At 40.8% G+C, this 16889-nt stretch overlaps 1 protein-coding gene across 1 annotated transcript in view; it reads right to left on the bottom strand.

Moving 5' to 3' along the window:
• The window catches only part of ANTXR1 (ANTXR cell adhesion molecule 1), a 211227-nt gene that overhangs the window by 42626 nt on the left and 151712 nt on the right, over positions 1-16889 (bottom strand). The window contains exon 17 of the mRNA XM_077263047.1: positions 1572-1652. Within this exon, the coding sequence (XP_077119162.1) occupies positions 1572-1652 (81 nt within the window). The remainder of the gene's footprint in view (positions 1-1571; positions 1653-16889) is intronic.

The following is a 16889-nucleotide window of genomic DNA, read 5'->3' as shown; positions in this document are numbered from 1 at the left end:
GTTTTGGTCAACAACCCCCAGAGCCCTTCCTCCCAACTTCCCAGCCCTCCACCTCCAAAACCACTAACCGGAATCCCTCAATGTCTGTCCACTATTTCATCCTTCTTCTCCGCTAGATTTCTGATACTTAACATGGACAAAACAGAATTCATTATCTTTCCCCCATCTCACGCAACCCCCCAACAAAACTATCCATTACAGTAAATGGCTGCCCACTCTCCCCAGTCCCACAAGCTCACTGCCTTGGGGTAATCCTTGACACTGATCTCTCCTTCAAACCAAATATCCAAGCCCTTTCCGCTTCCTGCTGACTTCAACTCAAAAATATTTCACGGATCCGTACATTCCTCAACCAAGAATCTGCAAAAACCCTAGTCCATGCCCTCATCATCTCTCACCTTGACTACTGCAACCTCCTGCTCTGTGGCCTGCCCTTGAACACTCTCGCACCCCTCCAATCTATTCATCTATTCTAAACTCTGCTGCCCGACTAATCCACCTGTCCCCCCGCTATTCCCCGGCCTCTCCCCTCTGTCAATCCCTTCACTTGCTCCCCATTGCCCAGAGACTCCAGTACAAAACCCTAACCTTGACATATAAAGCCATCCACAGCCTGTCTCCTCCATACATCTGTGACCTCATCTCCCGGTACTTACCTGCACGTAACCTCCGAGCCTCACAAGATCTCCTTCTCTACTCCCCTCTTATCTCCTCTTCCCACAATAGTATACAAGATTTCTCTCACACATCACCCCTACTCTGGAACCCTCTACCACAACATATCAGACTCTGGGGCATGGGACAAATGTCTGTATGGAGCATCTTATGGGGTCATAATCAACATTTGTGCAGCATTATATGGGGCATATTTTAATATGGAGCATCTTATGAGGCCCATCATGAACTGTATGGAACATCTTATGGGGCCCATCATGAACTGTATGGAGCATTATATGGGGCTCCTGATTCAATATGGATATTCAAAAACACTTAACCTACTGATGTCTCAATCAATTTTACTTTTATTGGTATCTATTTTTATTTTTGACATTTACAGGTAGCTGCTGCATTTTCCACCCTAGGCTTATACTCGAGTCATTAAGTTTTCCCATTTTTTGTGTGGCAAAATTAGGGGTCTCGGCTTATACTTGGGTCGGCTTATACTCGAGTTTATACGGTACTAGTGTAAAGATTGGTGCTTTATGTGATTTACTGTTAAGGCCACGTTCACATGTTCAGTATTTTACATCAGCCAAAAACCACAAAACCAGGAGAGGAACAATAGAGGAAAAGTGTAATAGAAACATGTCGCCACTTCTGTATTTATCACCCACTCCTGGTTTTGGCTTACAAATACTGAGGTAAAATACTGACCACATACTGAATATGTGAATGTGGCCTAAAACTGACTTTTCAACCAGACTTTTTGGGGTTTGGTTTTCATAAACTCAGTTTCTTTTGTGGTTCAGTCTTTGGGACTTTTTTTTAAATCAAAATAAGACAGTTGACAAGACTGATCTAACTCATCACCTTTCTAAACTTAATGTACATATCAGAGTACATAACCTTACCTTATCTCCAGGCTGTGGTCTCATTATTGACACCCGACTGTATCCTTTTCTCAGGAGAACCCACAAAGCATCAAGTTTTCCCTGTAATGTCAGAAATACATGAAAATATTAAACATATGTCTCTAAAATTGAATGCAGAACGTTTTCCATCAAGCGTTACTTTCCCATTAGAGATGAGCAAATTGATTTTCCGGAACTTGATCTAATGTCAGTCTTTGGTAGCCCCCAGATGGGAGAACTGGGAGCCACCTCCTACCTACTGCCATTTTGATCACCTCTTTTGATTAGTTGACCTGGCACAGCATCATGTGTGTAATAATAAAGAGAAACCAGGCGCACAACTATAGTCAAAGTAACAGGGAGGTGCCAAGGGGCCGGTAGTAATGAACTACATGAGCAAGAAAGAGAAAAAAAGGCACTACCGTAAAAGCCCGCACACTACACCAAATAGTAATAATATAAAGCTTTATTAAGTACACCAAAACAGCAGAAAAAATGCATAAAACATAAGTAAAAACAGAGCAATAGCACCCCACTCCTGGACCCCCTATGCTGTGAGGGCACTACATCCACAATCCAAATGGTAAATAGAATGATGACAATAAATACATAGTTACAAAAAATATCAACATGAATATAAATATACAATAGTAACCATACACAATCCCAATGGTTAATAGAATGATGACAATAAATACACAGTAACAAAAATATCAATATAAATATACAATAGTCACCATAAACATATATAGTAATGCCCCAAGAATAACAGATGGCAAAAGACCTCCTATAGCAATCATGAATATATTAAAAAAGGAAGCAAAGCGCAGCTAATATAGTGGCCAGCATAAATCCTGTTTGGGCGAGTATATACCTATAGCCCAGTCAAAGTAATGGCCACGATAACAAATGCTATAGTTAACCCACCATAGCCCATGAAAGACAAATAGTAAGGCCCGCACAAAAAAGTAAGTGCAATAAAGGCCCTGTCATATGTGCAAATGGAGTCGCACAGATCTGAAGCTGCAAGCCATAATATAAATCAAGACCCAGACAAAATAAGAGGGAGATACCAACCAGAAGGGGGCCCCAGATGAAAGTAAGAGCGGGGTGCGACCCAACGCGTATCGCCGTAACCCGTACGGCTTCGTCAGGGGAAGATGTGTACACATGGATGCCAGGCACATAAATACCTGCTGGCTGATTGATGTACCAGGTGCAGGTGTGGACCACAGGTGCATGAGAGAGGCATGAATGCAGGAGCCGGAAATGAGATGTAAATCACAGCATTAAGCTGCGCATGAGCAAGAAAACATGGCACAACAGCGCCAGCGTGGGGAGATGAGAGGCAGGACAGGCCCAGGTGTACCCCACATAGTGGCGCCAGTCCGCGCATGAACATAGCGACACGGCGCCTGCGTGTAAAAATCACAGGCAAGAAAAGCCTAGGCGTACATAAAACAGTAGCGCTAGCCCGTGTATAAGCGCAGAATCATCAAAACACAGCGCCTGCGTAGAGAAAAGGCGCAGATAGTCAGCACACACAGCAGAAGGCAGCGCCCGACTAATAAAGCTGCAGCGCAGCGGGCACCTGCAGCGAGAGCACCCATGAGCCGGTCAGCATAAGCACGGCCAGAGCGGCCAGGATACAGGACAAAACAACGGGCCCGTATATATATACACACACACACATGAATAGACAAACAAATAACATAAAAAGTACAAGACAAAGTACTGCAAAAAAATAAAATAAATAAAAAATAAATAAATAAATAAATAAATAAAAAATAATAATAAAAATAATAATAATAATAAATAAAAAGAAAATGAAAGAAAATTTTTTATTATTAAGATTGAAAAAATTAGGAATAAGCCCACAGACTCCACAGTCAATGCATCATGTGTGTGTCACGTCACAACAATGACATCATGCTGGGCCTAAAAATCAAAATAAACACCGGGGAATCCAGAATGTAGGAAGCAGTTTGCAGAATGGCTCGTGTTTGATGGCCAAGGAATACTAACTCAGTTGTTGGACCAGGATCCTGTGAATTTATTTGATCATCTCTGATTTCCAACATTATGCATTTAAGCAGACTACCATAAATGCTGTTAAGGTTGCATCCCGTTTTACTGCAACTCAGTTCTATTTCAATAACCCAAATGCATTACATTAGATATATTTCCACTTTAACCCCTTAGTGACGGAGCCAAATTTTTAAAATCTGACCAGTGTCACTTTATGTGGTAATAACTTTGGAACGCTTCATCAAATCCCAGTGATTTTGAGACTGTTTTTTCATGACACATTATACTTTATGATAATGGTAAATTTGGGTCGATATGTTTTGTGTTTATTAATAAAAAAAATCAGAAATTTGAGAAAAATGTTAAAAAATTAGCAATTTTCAAACTTTGAATGATTATCTCTTTAATTCAGATAGTCATACCACAGCAAGCCATTAATAAATAACATTTCCCACATGCCTGCTTTACATCAGCACCATTTGTAAAATGTTATTTTATTTTGTTAGCATTTTAGGAGGTTTAAAAATGTAGCAGTAATTTTTCATTTTTTTAAAGGAAATTTACAAAATTTATTTTTTAGGGACTTATCCATGTTTGAAGTGACTTTAGGGGTCCCATATATTGAGAAACCCCCAAAAGTGATACCATTTTAAAAACGGCACCCCCTGACATATTGAAAATTGCAGTAAGGCAGTTTATTACTTCAGGTGCTTTTCAGGAATTAATGCAAAGTGGCATGACAGAAATTAAAATGTGTATTTTTACCACCTAAATGCCTCTAACTTCTGAACAGATTACTATAGCCATCAGGCTCTGAGGCCGCTATTTGGTCGTGAATTGCCATGGCAAACATCAGGACCACAAAATCATGATCTGAGGACACCAATTGGGATAAAGAGGAAGCCCCCACACTCTGTTAACCATTTATAATAAAATAGTCACTATTGACAGAAGCATCAAAGGGGTTAAACAGATTTGGATGGTTCAAACACTGATCATGACTGATGCAGCAAGTTGTCAGCTATAGTGTACAGCCGACAACTGCTGGATTGTCACCTGTATGGGGAGGCTATTCTCTTATATCTCAGGTCAGTTAAAAGATGTATTGGCTGTCATTAAGGGGTTAAAGGGGTTGTCCTATACAGCTAAGGGATCAATGAAAAATAGATTATATATATATATATATATATATATATATATATATATATATATATATATATATATATTTGTACAGTTTATATACACTACCGTGTAAAAGTTTAGGGTAATTTAGAAATGTCCTTATTTTTGAAAGAAAAGCACGTTTTTTTCCAATGAAGCTAACATTAAATGATTCAGAAATATACTCTATACCTTGTTAATGTGGTAAATGACTATTCTAGCTGCAAATGTCTGGTTTGTAATGCAATATCTTCATAGGTGTATAGAGGCCCATTTCCAACAACCATCACTCCAGTGTTCTTATGGTACGTTGTGTTTGCTAACGGTGTAAGAAGGCTAATGGATGGTTAGAATACCCTTGAAAACCCTTGTGCAAGTATGTTAACAGTTTGGCTGATTAGAGAAGGTTTAAACCTGACCTTCCTTTGAGCTAGTTGAGAATCTGGAGCATTACATATGTTGGTTCCGTTAAACCCTCAAAATTGCCAGAAAAAAAGAACTTTCATGTGAAATTCGACAGTCTATTCTTGTTCTTAGAAATGAAGGCTATTCCATGCGAGAAATTGCCAAGAAACTGAAGATTTCCTACAATGGTGTGTACTACACCCTTCCAGGAGAGTACAAACAGGCTCTAACCAGAGTAGAAAGAGAAGTGGGAGGCCCCGCTGCACAACTGAGCAACAAGACATTAGAGTCTAGTTTGAGAAATCGACACCTCACAGGTCCTCAATTGGCAGCTTCATTAAATAGTACACGCAAAACGCCAGTGTCAACGTCTACAGTGAAGAGGCGACTCCGGGATGCTGGCCTTCAGGGCAGTGTGGCAAAGAAAAAGCCATATCTGAAACTGGCTAATAAAAGGAAAAGATTAATATGGGCAAAAGAACACAGACATTGGACAGAGGAAGATTGGAAAGAAGTGTTATGGACAGACGAATCCAAGTTTGAGGTGTTTGGATCACACAGAAGAACATTTATGAGATGCAGAACAACTGAAAGATGCTGGAAGAGTGTCTGACATCATCTGTCAAGCATGGTGGAGGTAACGTGATGGTCTGGGGTTGCGTTTGTGCTGGTGAAGTGGGAGATTTGTACAAGGTAAAAGGGATTTTGAGTAAGGAAGGCAATCACTCCATTTTGCAACGCCATGCCATACCCTGTGGACAGCGCTTGATTGGAGCCAATTTCATCCTACAACAGGACAATGACCCAAAGCACATCTCAAAATTATGCAAGAACTATTTAGGGAAGAAGCAAGCAGCTGGTATTCTATCTGTAATGGAGTGGCCAGCGCAGTCACCAGATCTCAACCCCATTGAGCTGTTGTGGGAGCAGCTTGACCGTATGTTACGCAAAAAGTGCCCATCAAGCCAAACCAACTTGTGGGAGAGGCTTCTGGAAGCAAGGGGTGAAATTTCTCCAGATTACCTCAGCAAATTAACTGCTAGAATGCCAAAGGTCTGCAATGCTGTAATTGCTGCAAAGGGAGCATTCTTTGACGAAAGCAAAGCTTGAAGGAGAAAATTATTATTTCAAATAAAAATCTTTTTTTTTAACCTTGTCAATGTCTGGACTAGATTTTCAATTCATTTGGCAACTCATTTGATTAATAAAGTATGAGTTTTCATGGAAAACACAAAATTGTCTAGGTGACCCTAAACTTTTGAACGGTAGTGTATGTATGTACATACATACCCACTTCCCAGACTTGTACCACTGCTCTAAAATTGGCACTGTTTCCCTGTGATCACATGACATTGTTACTAAAAGTGACAGCTGCAGCCAATCAGCAGCCGCATGACATACGAATATCAACATCGGTGGTAAGTTTTTTGTTCTTCTTTATGTTATTTTGTACACTTTAGCTGTCAAGAAGGTGTCATCCAGTAGTGGGCTTCCCCTGTAATCTAATTTTCCAGGAAAAGCTCAAGAGGCAGCTTTTTCCTAGTGAGAAGACACCCAGATTACCCCTAAATTATATACTTATCCTACAACTCATCTGTCCTTGTCCAGTCTTTTTATAATCTATAGCCCCGGGACACATTAGATAGTTGTCGGGGGAACAATGCTTTGTCTGACAGCTACCACTGCCATCTCTTCCATACACAGAACTGCTTGGCATGGCCGAGAGCTCCAGTGTTCACTAGGAGAGAGCCACTGCCAGTCTCCTTAGGCCACAGCTTATTTCTGGAAGAACAAAAGGATCAGCTGTCAGAAATCCAACATCCTGGATCCTTTTCTCTCCCAGTATCATTTGCTGGGGGGAGCGATGGGAGGATCCAAGACACATTACACTATATTATGCTTTTTCATTATATAAGTAGAATGGAAACTTGTTGGACCAGGACCTAATATTTCACCCTCCTGCTGTGAAAACTTGAGTTTCTCTTTGGCAGATGAATGAACATCTTATACAGAAAAAATATTTTATGAGCTCCCCTTCCTGAATATTTAGGATAACATTTGTTTAATTTTAGAATAGTTCTGCTTTCAGAACATAAAAAAAGAATTTTCTCATCAAAAAGAAATCCAGAGATTTGTAGCTGTAGAGGTCGATCATTCCAGGCACTAAGTATATGAAAACTAGATCTATTCTGATTATTAATAATAATAATAATAATAATAATAGTTTTTATTTCTATAGCACCAACATATTCCGCAGCACTTTACAATTTTAGAGGGGATTTGTACAGAAAATAAAAGACATTACAGAATAAGCATAACTCAGATATTAAAAGGAGTGAGGGCCCTTCTGGCCCTTCTGCTCGCAAGCCTATAATCTCTGAGGAAATAGAGGTGACATGAAAGGTACATGAAATTGTACAATGCAGTCATAACATACTAATTAGGGTATGCCAGGACTCCGGTCTGAATTTCCTCAGTAACTTTCCTATCCAGTGTAACGAGAAGATATAAAATCAACAATATAAGGTTAAACACGCAGCCTCCAAGGCACTGGACCTTCTCAGGGCGTAACGATCGCAGTCCTAGAGGGTGAAAACGTGACTTGGCCAAGGGAGGAAGGGGGCCAGCTGACACCATTTTCCTCAGATGCACATTCAGTTGAAATGTTTTGTGGCGCAGAGAGCCATCGGCTCCCTGCACAGCAATATGTATACGAGCCACCGGCCAATCAGAGGCAAGCAGCTGACGTTGGGCTGCCAATTTTGGGCACTGAATGATGTCACTACGTCCCCCGTCCCCCGATTCTGATTATGGAGGATAAAGAGAACGCTGCTTGTCTTGGAAAGAGTTTTCTTTTTTTATGTGTATGTGAAGAGAAGCAGGATGAGGGATATTATTACAGGATGTGGGCCAGGATGGGGGATATTATTACAGGATGTGGGCCAGGATAGGGGATATTATTACAGGATATGGGCCAGGATGTGGGATATTATTACAGGATGGGGAACATTACTATAGAATGGGAGCAAGAATGGGTTATTGTGATAGGATAAGGGCTAGGACAAAGGTCATTATTACAGGATGGGGGCCAGTATGGGCGACATTAATACAGGATAGGGGACAATATTACAGGAGAGATGTCAGAATGGTAAATCTACATTATTAATTTATGGGGCCAGTGGGGGGCCATAATTACTGTAAGGGGACCAATTGTAAAAAAAATTGTCACTACCGTAAACTATAAAAAATAACAAATATATTTTCACACACAAAAAAAAATCTGTTTTATGTAAAAACTAAAGTAAATGAAAAATTACACATTTGGTATCACTGTGTCCGAAACAATTCAAGTTATGAAACTGAACCATAACCCATACAATGAACACTATAATAACAAATAAATTAAAAACACATTAAACATGTAGCTTTTTTATTATATTGACACACAATTGTGGAATAAAAAAGTGATTAAAAACTCATATTGAAAAATTGGTATTACTGGAAACATCTTGACCCACAAAGAACATGGCCCGTCAAATTCAAATTTTTTCTATTGGCAGCCCTGAAACCCCTGATTTAGATTATAGTACTAGTTATTGAAATTACTATGCCTTATCAAACACAAATTTGAGCTCCTGACTGCGGCTAACTCTTTCCACCTGTTCTCAGGACCCTGCCCACTAGTAGAGGAATATGATATTTTGGGTTTCCAGTTGTGATGATGCTAGGACTGCCAGGGTTGAAAAGGAGGTGTGGAAATTTATTGGGTCTACAGTTGCTGGAGACTTTATGCTATAACTATTATAATCATATTACAATATTTCAGGGAGTTTACTCTTTTAGCATTTACTTTGTTAGCTGGCCTGCAGTCGTGAAATGAAGACCTTGCATATGTTATTATTGCATGTCCACTACACTACTGTGGACACCTAAAAAGATGGACACTACCAGAAAGAAAGTCAAATTGCATCCTACATCTCCTATTTTAGACTTTGTGTGCCTCACTGAATTCAAACACTCTGTTCGGTGAATATATGAATTTCTTCTTTTCAGTTTTTCAGACAGGAGCCTCCTGACAAAGTCCTCAAATGTGATAAGCCAGCATGAACAACATCTTATAGTTTCTCAATGAGGGCACAGACTTGATGGTTACAAACTGGATAGTGGCACAGTGGTTAATGGTTAAACAACAATGATGATGCAGAGTTTGGCAGCACCATTAAACACAGAGCTTGATGGTTACACCTGGATAGTGGCACAGCAGGTAATGGTGTCACAACAATTATGAGAGTGACATCATGACTGAGGCACAGAGCTTGATGGTTACAAACTGAATAGTGGCACAGCAATTAATGGTTACACAACCATAATGAGCTTGGCAGTATCACTGAGGCACAAAGCTTGATGGTTACAACTTGATAGTGGCATATCGGTTAATGGTTACACAACCATGATGAGCTTGGCAGTATCACTGAGGCACAGAGCTTGATGGTTACAGTAAGCAACAGCAACAGTATATTCAGTGGGAGGTTTTAGCAGGCAATGGACTTCCCAAAAACTTAATAGTCAGGTCAAATTACTCAGCACATCTTACAGTTTTGAACATTCAGTACAGTCTGTAATTTTAGTATACCGTAAATAAAAATTATTATGCAGGTCACTTTAGAAGTTCCTGTGTATGCCAAAGTTTTCTGCACGGTCTCAGGCCACCTATTTAGTTTACCCTAAAGGTCACAGTTGCCTTCATTGTCTTAGGCAATAGTGGAGGTCATGGATACAGGACAGACCTGTTTCCCCTATCCCAAGACACATCACTAATTAATGTTACTGGTCACAGTCCTAAGCATTATTAAATATTTTCTTTAAGGAACACTAATAGACGAGATAGAATTGCAAAGAAAACTCTTAGTAAGTTTGAGAACAACATTGGACAGCAGCACTAAAAGCACTGAGTTAATTTAATGCCTCATCTACTTATAATCAAGTAGCTATCTTCAACAATGCTACAGGCATTAAAAAAAGTGTTTGACAGCCTATAAACATTTTCCATTTCTGAAGATCCTTGTTGTCAACTGTAGAATTTCCTGTTACTGGAAAGTTTTGGTACGTTCCATAACTTCCTTTTGGCTCTGTATCCAGTAGTGTCCATAACATGTTTTGCTTGTGTTTCCAAGGAGGAGAAAAAAACATTTGAGGTTCACATGATGCAGAGTCAGCTGCCAAGCTGCAGTCTGGAGGGGCTGTGCTTGATGTCAACAATGGGGAACATATGGTTCATATCAAATGGCAGAGTGTTGGAGGTCTGAGGCATCTCTGTGACTGGCATTCTGTCAGGACTTGTACTGGGCATCACTGGCATAGCTGTAGGAGATTTGCAGAGAGGTAGTGGACACGCTCATGTTCAAGGACCCCCAACAACATAAAAAGACACTAGTATTAGAAATGGCACATGGTAGGGGGGGTTCTATTACTTTTTTGACTTTGGAGACCTGGATCTTCAAGAGATAACTCTGTTTAGAGTCCCTCAAAAAAAGAGTTGCACTGCTTCTTGTAGCCTGAAGCTATTCTAGCTACAATCTGAGAAGATGCCACAGATGCCTTCACATATGACCTTATGTGACTTGGATCTTCAGTATTACATTTCAGATCAAAGACTTTCTTTTTACTGATTGTAAGAAGTCCTAAAATTACAACAGTTTTGCTCTACTGGGTCATTGTTCTGGTAATTGTTTGTGAGGCATCCTAAACAGATCTGTGTGTGCATTACCTCTGATATTCAGCATCTTGAAGTGCTCATAATACCATCTTCATTTTATGAAACTATAGTCAGGGGCAGATATATATTGGTGCAACCTGTTCAGCCACACACAGGCCCAAGAGGTAAGGGGGCCTACTACCGCCAACAAAACAGCAAGCAGCTTCTGTCACAGTGACATAATGGAGCTATTGGACTGCAGTTGGCCCATATACTGTCTTTGCACAGGGCCCTTCTTCTGTCTCGTGTCTGCCCCCAAATACAGGGTCCAAAATGCTTTACCTCTAAGGTGTCTTTGACCTGTTCAATTCAATGTCATTTCTAGCCCAGGAGTTGCGAGTAGCCATCATTAACATGTAGTTGACCGTGCCAAACTTGGCATGCCCATGGATTTGAAACCGCCGTATTACAGAACTGTCTGTCAGAGAGCTATTACCAGACTCATTTTAAGGGCAGGTTCACACCAACGTATAAAAATTCATTTAGTATTTCATCTAGAAAAGTGGGACAATTTTTCTCACTTGCCATCTATATGCAATCTGCTTTTTACAGCAGCAGCTATTAATCATGTACAGGACCATTTACAGTTTCCTACGTTACAGAATTGCAATGTATCTGTAAAAATCGGATGCTCTACCTTGGCTCTGTCTGGCATCTGATTTTTTTCACGCACCTATAGACTTCAATTTATGAGTCTCATCCGATTCACAGAAGAAACTAAAGAACGTTGCAATTTTTTTTCCACACGGAATGAGTCAGAGAAAAAAATGCTCATCTGTACTGCCCCATTGAATAACATTGGTCCGAGTGCTATGCGTTTTATTCACGGACACCACTCCGACGGAAAATATGGTTATGTGAATGAGCGCATATACAGCACACATAGAATAAAGAGGTTAGCTATCTCAATTTATTTTTAAATAAAATAAGGATAGTGTAGCAATTAACAAGAAGATGGTAATGTAAAATGGACAAAAGGGGTGAATACCCTTGGTCATATACTCTTCTGTGGTCTCCACAACTCCGTCTTCACCTCTATCAGAATATTCAAAACTTACTTCTTGGCACATTTATGTTAACATGATGGTTGGGGTTTTATATCAACATGAAGGTTGTGGGTAATTTGCCTTCTGTTTGGCAAAATTATGTGGGTGCAGTGCTGCACTTTCTTTGGCATTGAAAAGTGTAAGGTAGAATTATTTGTGTAGCATTATGGCAGGACTACTTCCCTAATCAATTTTCAACTTTCCATAAATAAGAAGTTGACCCCCCAAACAATTCTTAATTAAAAGCATTTTCCCTCCTTAGGGTACAATTCTGCAGTCACTTTATGTAACTGCAGACTTGTGTGCGCACTGCTCACAGTGTGCACACTGCTCACTGTGAGGATTCTCCAATGCCAGTGGCAGGTGTTTGACCGCCAGTATGCGATTTGTATACATGGGATCACATGCCAACTAGATGTGCATGGCCTTGCTCAATGCAAAAGTTTTGATCAAGGCTAGACACATCTAGTCGGAATGTGGCCAGAAGTATGCAGATCGCATGATCCCCTGCTGCCTGTGTCGGCATTGGATTATCCTCATAGCGCGCAGTGCATGTGATGTGAGGATTCACAAGTCTGCAGTCACATAGTATGACTCTACACTTGTAGCCTAAAGGTACCGTCACACTGAGCAACTTTTGAATGAGAACGACAGCGATCCGTGACGTTGCAGTGTCCTGGATAGCGATCTCGTTGTGTTTGACACGCAGCAGCGATCAGGATCCTGCTGTGACATCGCTGGTCGGAGCTAGAAGGCCAGAACTTTATTTCGTCACTGGATCACCCACTGTCATACACGCCGATCCAGCGATGTGTTCGCTTGTAACCAGGGTAAACATCGGGTTACTAAGTGCAGGGCCGCGCTTAGTAACCCGATGTTTACCCTGGTTACCATTGTAAATGTAAAAAAAAAAAAACACTACATACTCACATTCCGGTGTCTGTCACGTCCCTCGCCGTCAGCTTCCCGCACTGACTGTGAGCGCCGGCCGTAAAGTAAAAGCAGAGCACAGCAGTGACGTCACCGCTGTGCTGTGCTTTACGGCCGGCGCTGACACAGTCAGTGCGGGAAGCTGACGGCGAGGGACGTGACAGACACCGGAATGTAAGTATGTAGTGGGTTTTTTTTTTACATTTACAATGGTAACCAGGGTAAACATCGGGTTACTAAGCGCGGCCCTGCACTTAGTAACCCGATGTTTACCCTGTTACCCGGGGACTTTGGCAACCAACGATCACGGCCAGGTCGTATCGCTGGTCGTGATCGTTGGTAAATCGTTTAGTGTAACGGTACCCTAAGGCCAGACAACCTCCTTAAGGAGCTTAATCTAGTCAAAGGCAGACAAAGTAGGCTGTTTAACTTCTGGCAAATGTTCTTGGTCCATCTTGGTGTAAATTTTCAATTAAGCCGAGTTTAAGTTGAATCTGAGTTAGACTGGTTGCTAAGGACATTTTGCCTGACAAACTTATAGAAACGACAATGGTTGTTAGAATACCTATATACCTAGCAACTAAATTCAATTCCGCCCCTAAACTCAATATTTCGTTGGCACTCTTGACCTGTCAGCAGGCAAGACTAAAAGCAGCTAGATGGCATTCAGACCCTGTAATTCTTAATCCCAGGCTGGTGAAGTTCTTCAATTGCACCTACTAATAGAATAAATGTTAAAAAAAACTCACAGCTTTGAAATATTTTGCCCTTTGTATGAAAAACACACTGAAAACCTATATAAAATTAATGGAAAAAATAATATAATGTTTAAAAAAATCTGTGAAATTCCAAAGGAGGAGATTAAGGAATTTTATGATGTCTAAAGATTAATCATTCACCGTATAATAACAAATCAATTGTGTAATAGCAAAAGATACTCTGAATTTTGGCTCCAACAAGAGCTATTTCTCAAACACATTTAAGATCTGAAATGTTTGTGAGTTGTGTGTGTTCCCTGTAGCTCCGGTATTATTAGCCCTGTGGTTTTAGGTTTAATTTTCATTTATAATAACAATGTTGTAAGACTTAGGGAGAGTTGTGATGTTTTGTGCCTATGATAAACAGTTTATTCTTGTCTCCCAGTGTATGTCATGTAGTCCTGTAGTCAGACTTAGGAACCTAAAGGGAAACGCGACCAAAACAAAAACAAATATACAAAGATGGTTTGTGTGTGTAAATACATGACATGCTGGAATTTTTAGAGTTTGTTTAAGATGAAATAGTACCGATGAAATTCTTGCGTTTTTATAGAGTGACCTACTTGATTAACATTTCGCATTTTGCTCTGGGGTGGCCTGAGAAGATCACATACTCTATGCTATCTAACCAGCTTCAAGACTCTGTGATACCTAACCAGATTCATGACTCTGTGCTATCTAACCAGCTACATGACTCTGTAATATCTAACCAGCTTCGTGACTCTGTGGTATCTAACCAGCTTCATGACTCTGTGGTATCTAACCAGCTTCAAGACTCTGTGATATCTAATCAGCTTCAAGACTCTGTGCTATCGAACGAGCTTCATGGCTCTGTGCTATCTAACCAGCTTCATGGTTCTGTGCTATCTAACCAGCTTCATGGTTCTGTGCTATCTAACCAGTTTCATGACTCTGTGCTATCTAACCAGCTTCATGACTCTGTGCTATCTAACCAGCTTCAGGTTCAGTGCTTACAGTAAGAAAAGGTATAAAAATATGATAATAAAAAGACATACAACTTATGCAAAACAGTATAAAATCACAGGAGAAAACTTACAGAAATCATCTAACTTGGCAATCTGCTTTCTGCTCCCTGAGGGTAGGATGAATGTACTGTAGATTGGATCACACCAGCTTGGCTGCCCCCATTATGTGAACACAATTCTAGTTATACAGGCCTAATTTATGGCTTTGGTCTGGAGTTCAGATTTCTAGACCAGCCCCTCAGGTTAATATCATAATTGCTTGTTTTTTGATTGGACTATGGCTGCGCTACCAATGAATATATTATTTTCTCCTGAGATCCTTTTTGTAAACATTCTCACAGAGATACTATCAGGCTGTAATTGACATCTCTCTTTCAAGAGCTAGGAGGTGTCAAGTGTTACCCTTTCTTCTTGAGGTACCGTTACACTAAACGACTTACCAACGATCAAGACCAGTGATACGACCTGGCCGTGATCATTGGTAAGTCGTTGTGTGGTCGCTGGGGAGCTGTCACACAGACAGCTCTCTCCAGTGACCAACAATCAGGGGAACGACTTCGGCATCGTTGAAACTGTCTTCAACGATGCCGATGTCCCCGGGTAACCAGGGTAAACATCGGGTTACTAAGTGCAGGGCTGCGCTTAGTAACCTGATATTTACCCTGGTTACCATTGTAAAAGTAAAAAAAAAAAACAGTACATACTCACATTCCGATGTCTGTCACGTCCCCCGCCGTCAGCTTCCCGCACTGACTGTGTCAGCGCCAGCCGTAAAGCAGAGCACAGCGGTGACGTCACCGCTGTGCTCTGCTTTACGGCTGGCGCTGACAGTCAGTGCAGGGAAGCTGACGGCGGGGGACGTGACAGACATCGGAATGTGAGTATGTACTGTTTTTTTTTTTTACTGTTACAATGGTGACCAGGGTAAACCTCGGGTTACTAAGCGCGGCCCTGCGCTTAGTAACGCGATATTTACCCTGGTTACAAGAGAACACATCGCTGGATCGGCGTCACACACGCCGATCCAGCGATGACAGCGGGTGATCAGCGACCAAAAAAAGGTCCTGATCATTCCCATCGACCAACGATCTCCCAGCAGGGGCCTGATCGTTGGTCGCTGTCACACATAACGAGATCGTTAGCGGGATCGTTGCTACATCACCAAAAGCGTGACGTTGCAACGATATCGTTAACGAAATCATTATGTGTGAAGGTACCTTTGGTCCTAGCTAGAGCCCCTGGTGAGATTTGGAGACAGAAGTCTGCTTGTCTCAGGAAAATACATATTAACACCTGGGTGAGACCTGCCTTCAGGACAGATGTTACATTATCACTAGTCACACATATAACCCTAGATATATGTCACTACACACATATAGATATATACATACTGTATTTCACCACAATAATTACATTCATACAGCTCCTGTTAATGGCCAGAAAGCACTGACCTGTATATGGAATGGAGTCCCACAAAACAATCATCTCATCTTTAACTATTGGCTGTTAGGTATTCCTTATTTTGGAATTTAGACCAATTATCAACTTATGTTTCAAGATCTATTTTAACATTTTAAAACTGGAATAGATATACATATCGCCAATAGTTATCTTTTCTTGGTTTGGTAAGTTATTTGATGTTGACTATTGAAAATCAACTGAGTTGAAAAACTTGCAATATTCACACAAAAAATATTTCTTACTTCTTAAAGGTTTTTTTTTTTTCCCATTTTTTGCATATCACTGCATATGCCAAATGTTTTCACTCCCCCAGAAGAAGCAAGAGGCGAAACGTACATCGAGGTGAGGGAGACGCTGCTCTATCCAGGCCTTCTGCTACATTGCATTTGTAGCAGGTCTGTTTAGCATTACCTTTAGCTATGAGTGATGAGCGAATATACTCATTACTCGAGATTTCCCGAGCACGCTCGGGTGACCTCCGAGTATTTTTTAGTGCTCGGAAATTTAGTTTTCCTCACCTCAGCTGAATGATTTACATCTCTTAGCCAGCTTGATTACATGTGGGGATTCCCTAGCAACCAGGCAACCCCCACATAAACTTATGCTGGCTAACAGATGTAAATCATTCAGCTGAGGTGAGGAAAACTAAATTTCCGAGCACTAAAAAATACTCGGAGATCACCCGAGCGTGCTCGGGAAATCTCGAGTAACAAGTATATTCGCTCATCACTATTGGCTATATATTTTGTTATGATTAATGACATCCATCGTGACTGTTTTGAGGTATT

The sequence above is a fragment of the Ranitomeya variabilis genome, chromosome 5 (genome assembly GCF_051348905.1).
Source record: "Ranitomeya variabilis isolate aRanVar5 chromosome 5, aRanVar5.hap1, whole genome shotgun sequence".
Taxonomy (NCBI): Eukaryota; Metazoa; Chordata; class Amphibia; order Anura; family Dendrobatidae; genus Ranitomeya; species Ranitomeya variabilis.
The sequence above is the reverse complement of the archived record's forward strand: the minus strand, read 5'-3'. Positions and strand labels throughout refer to the sequence as shown.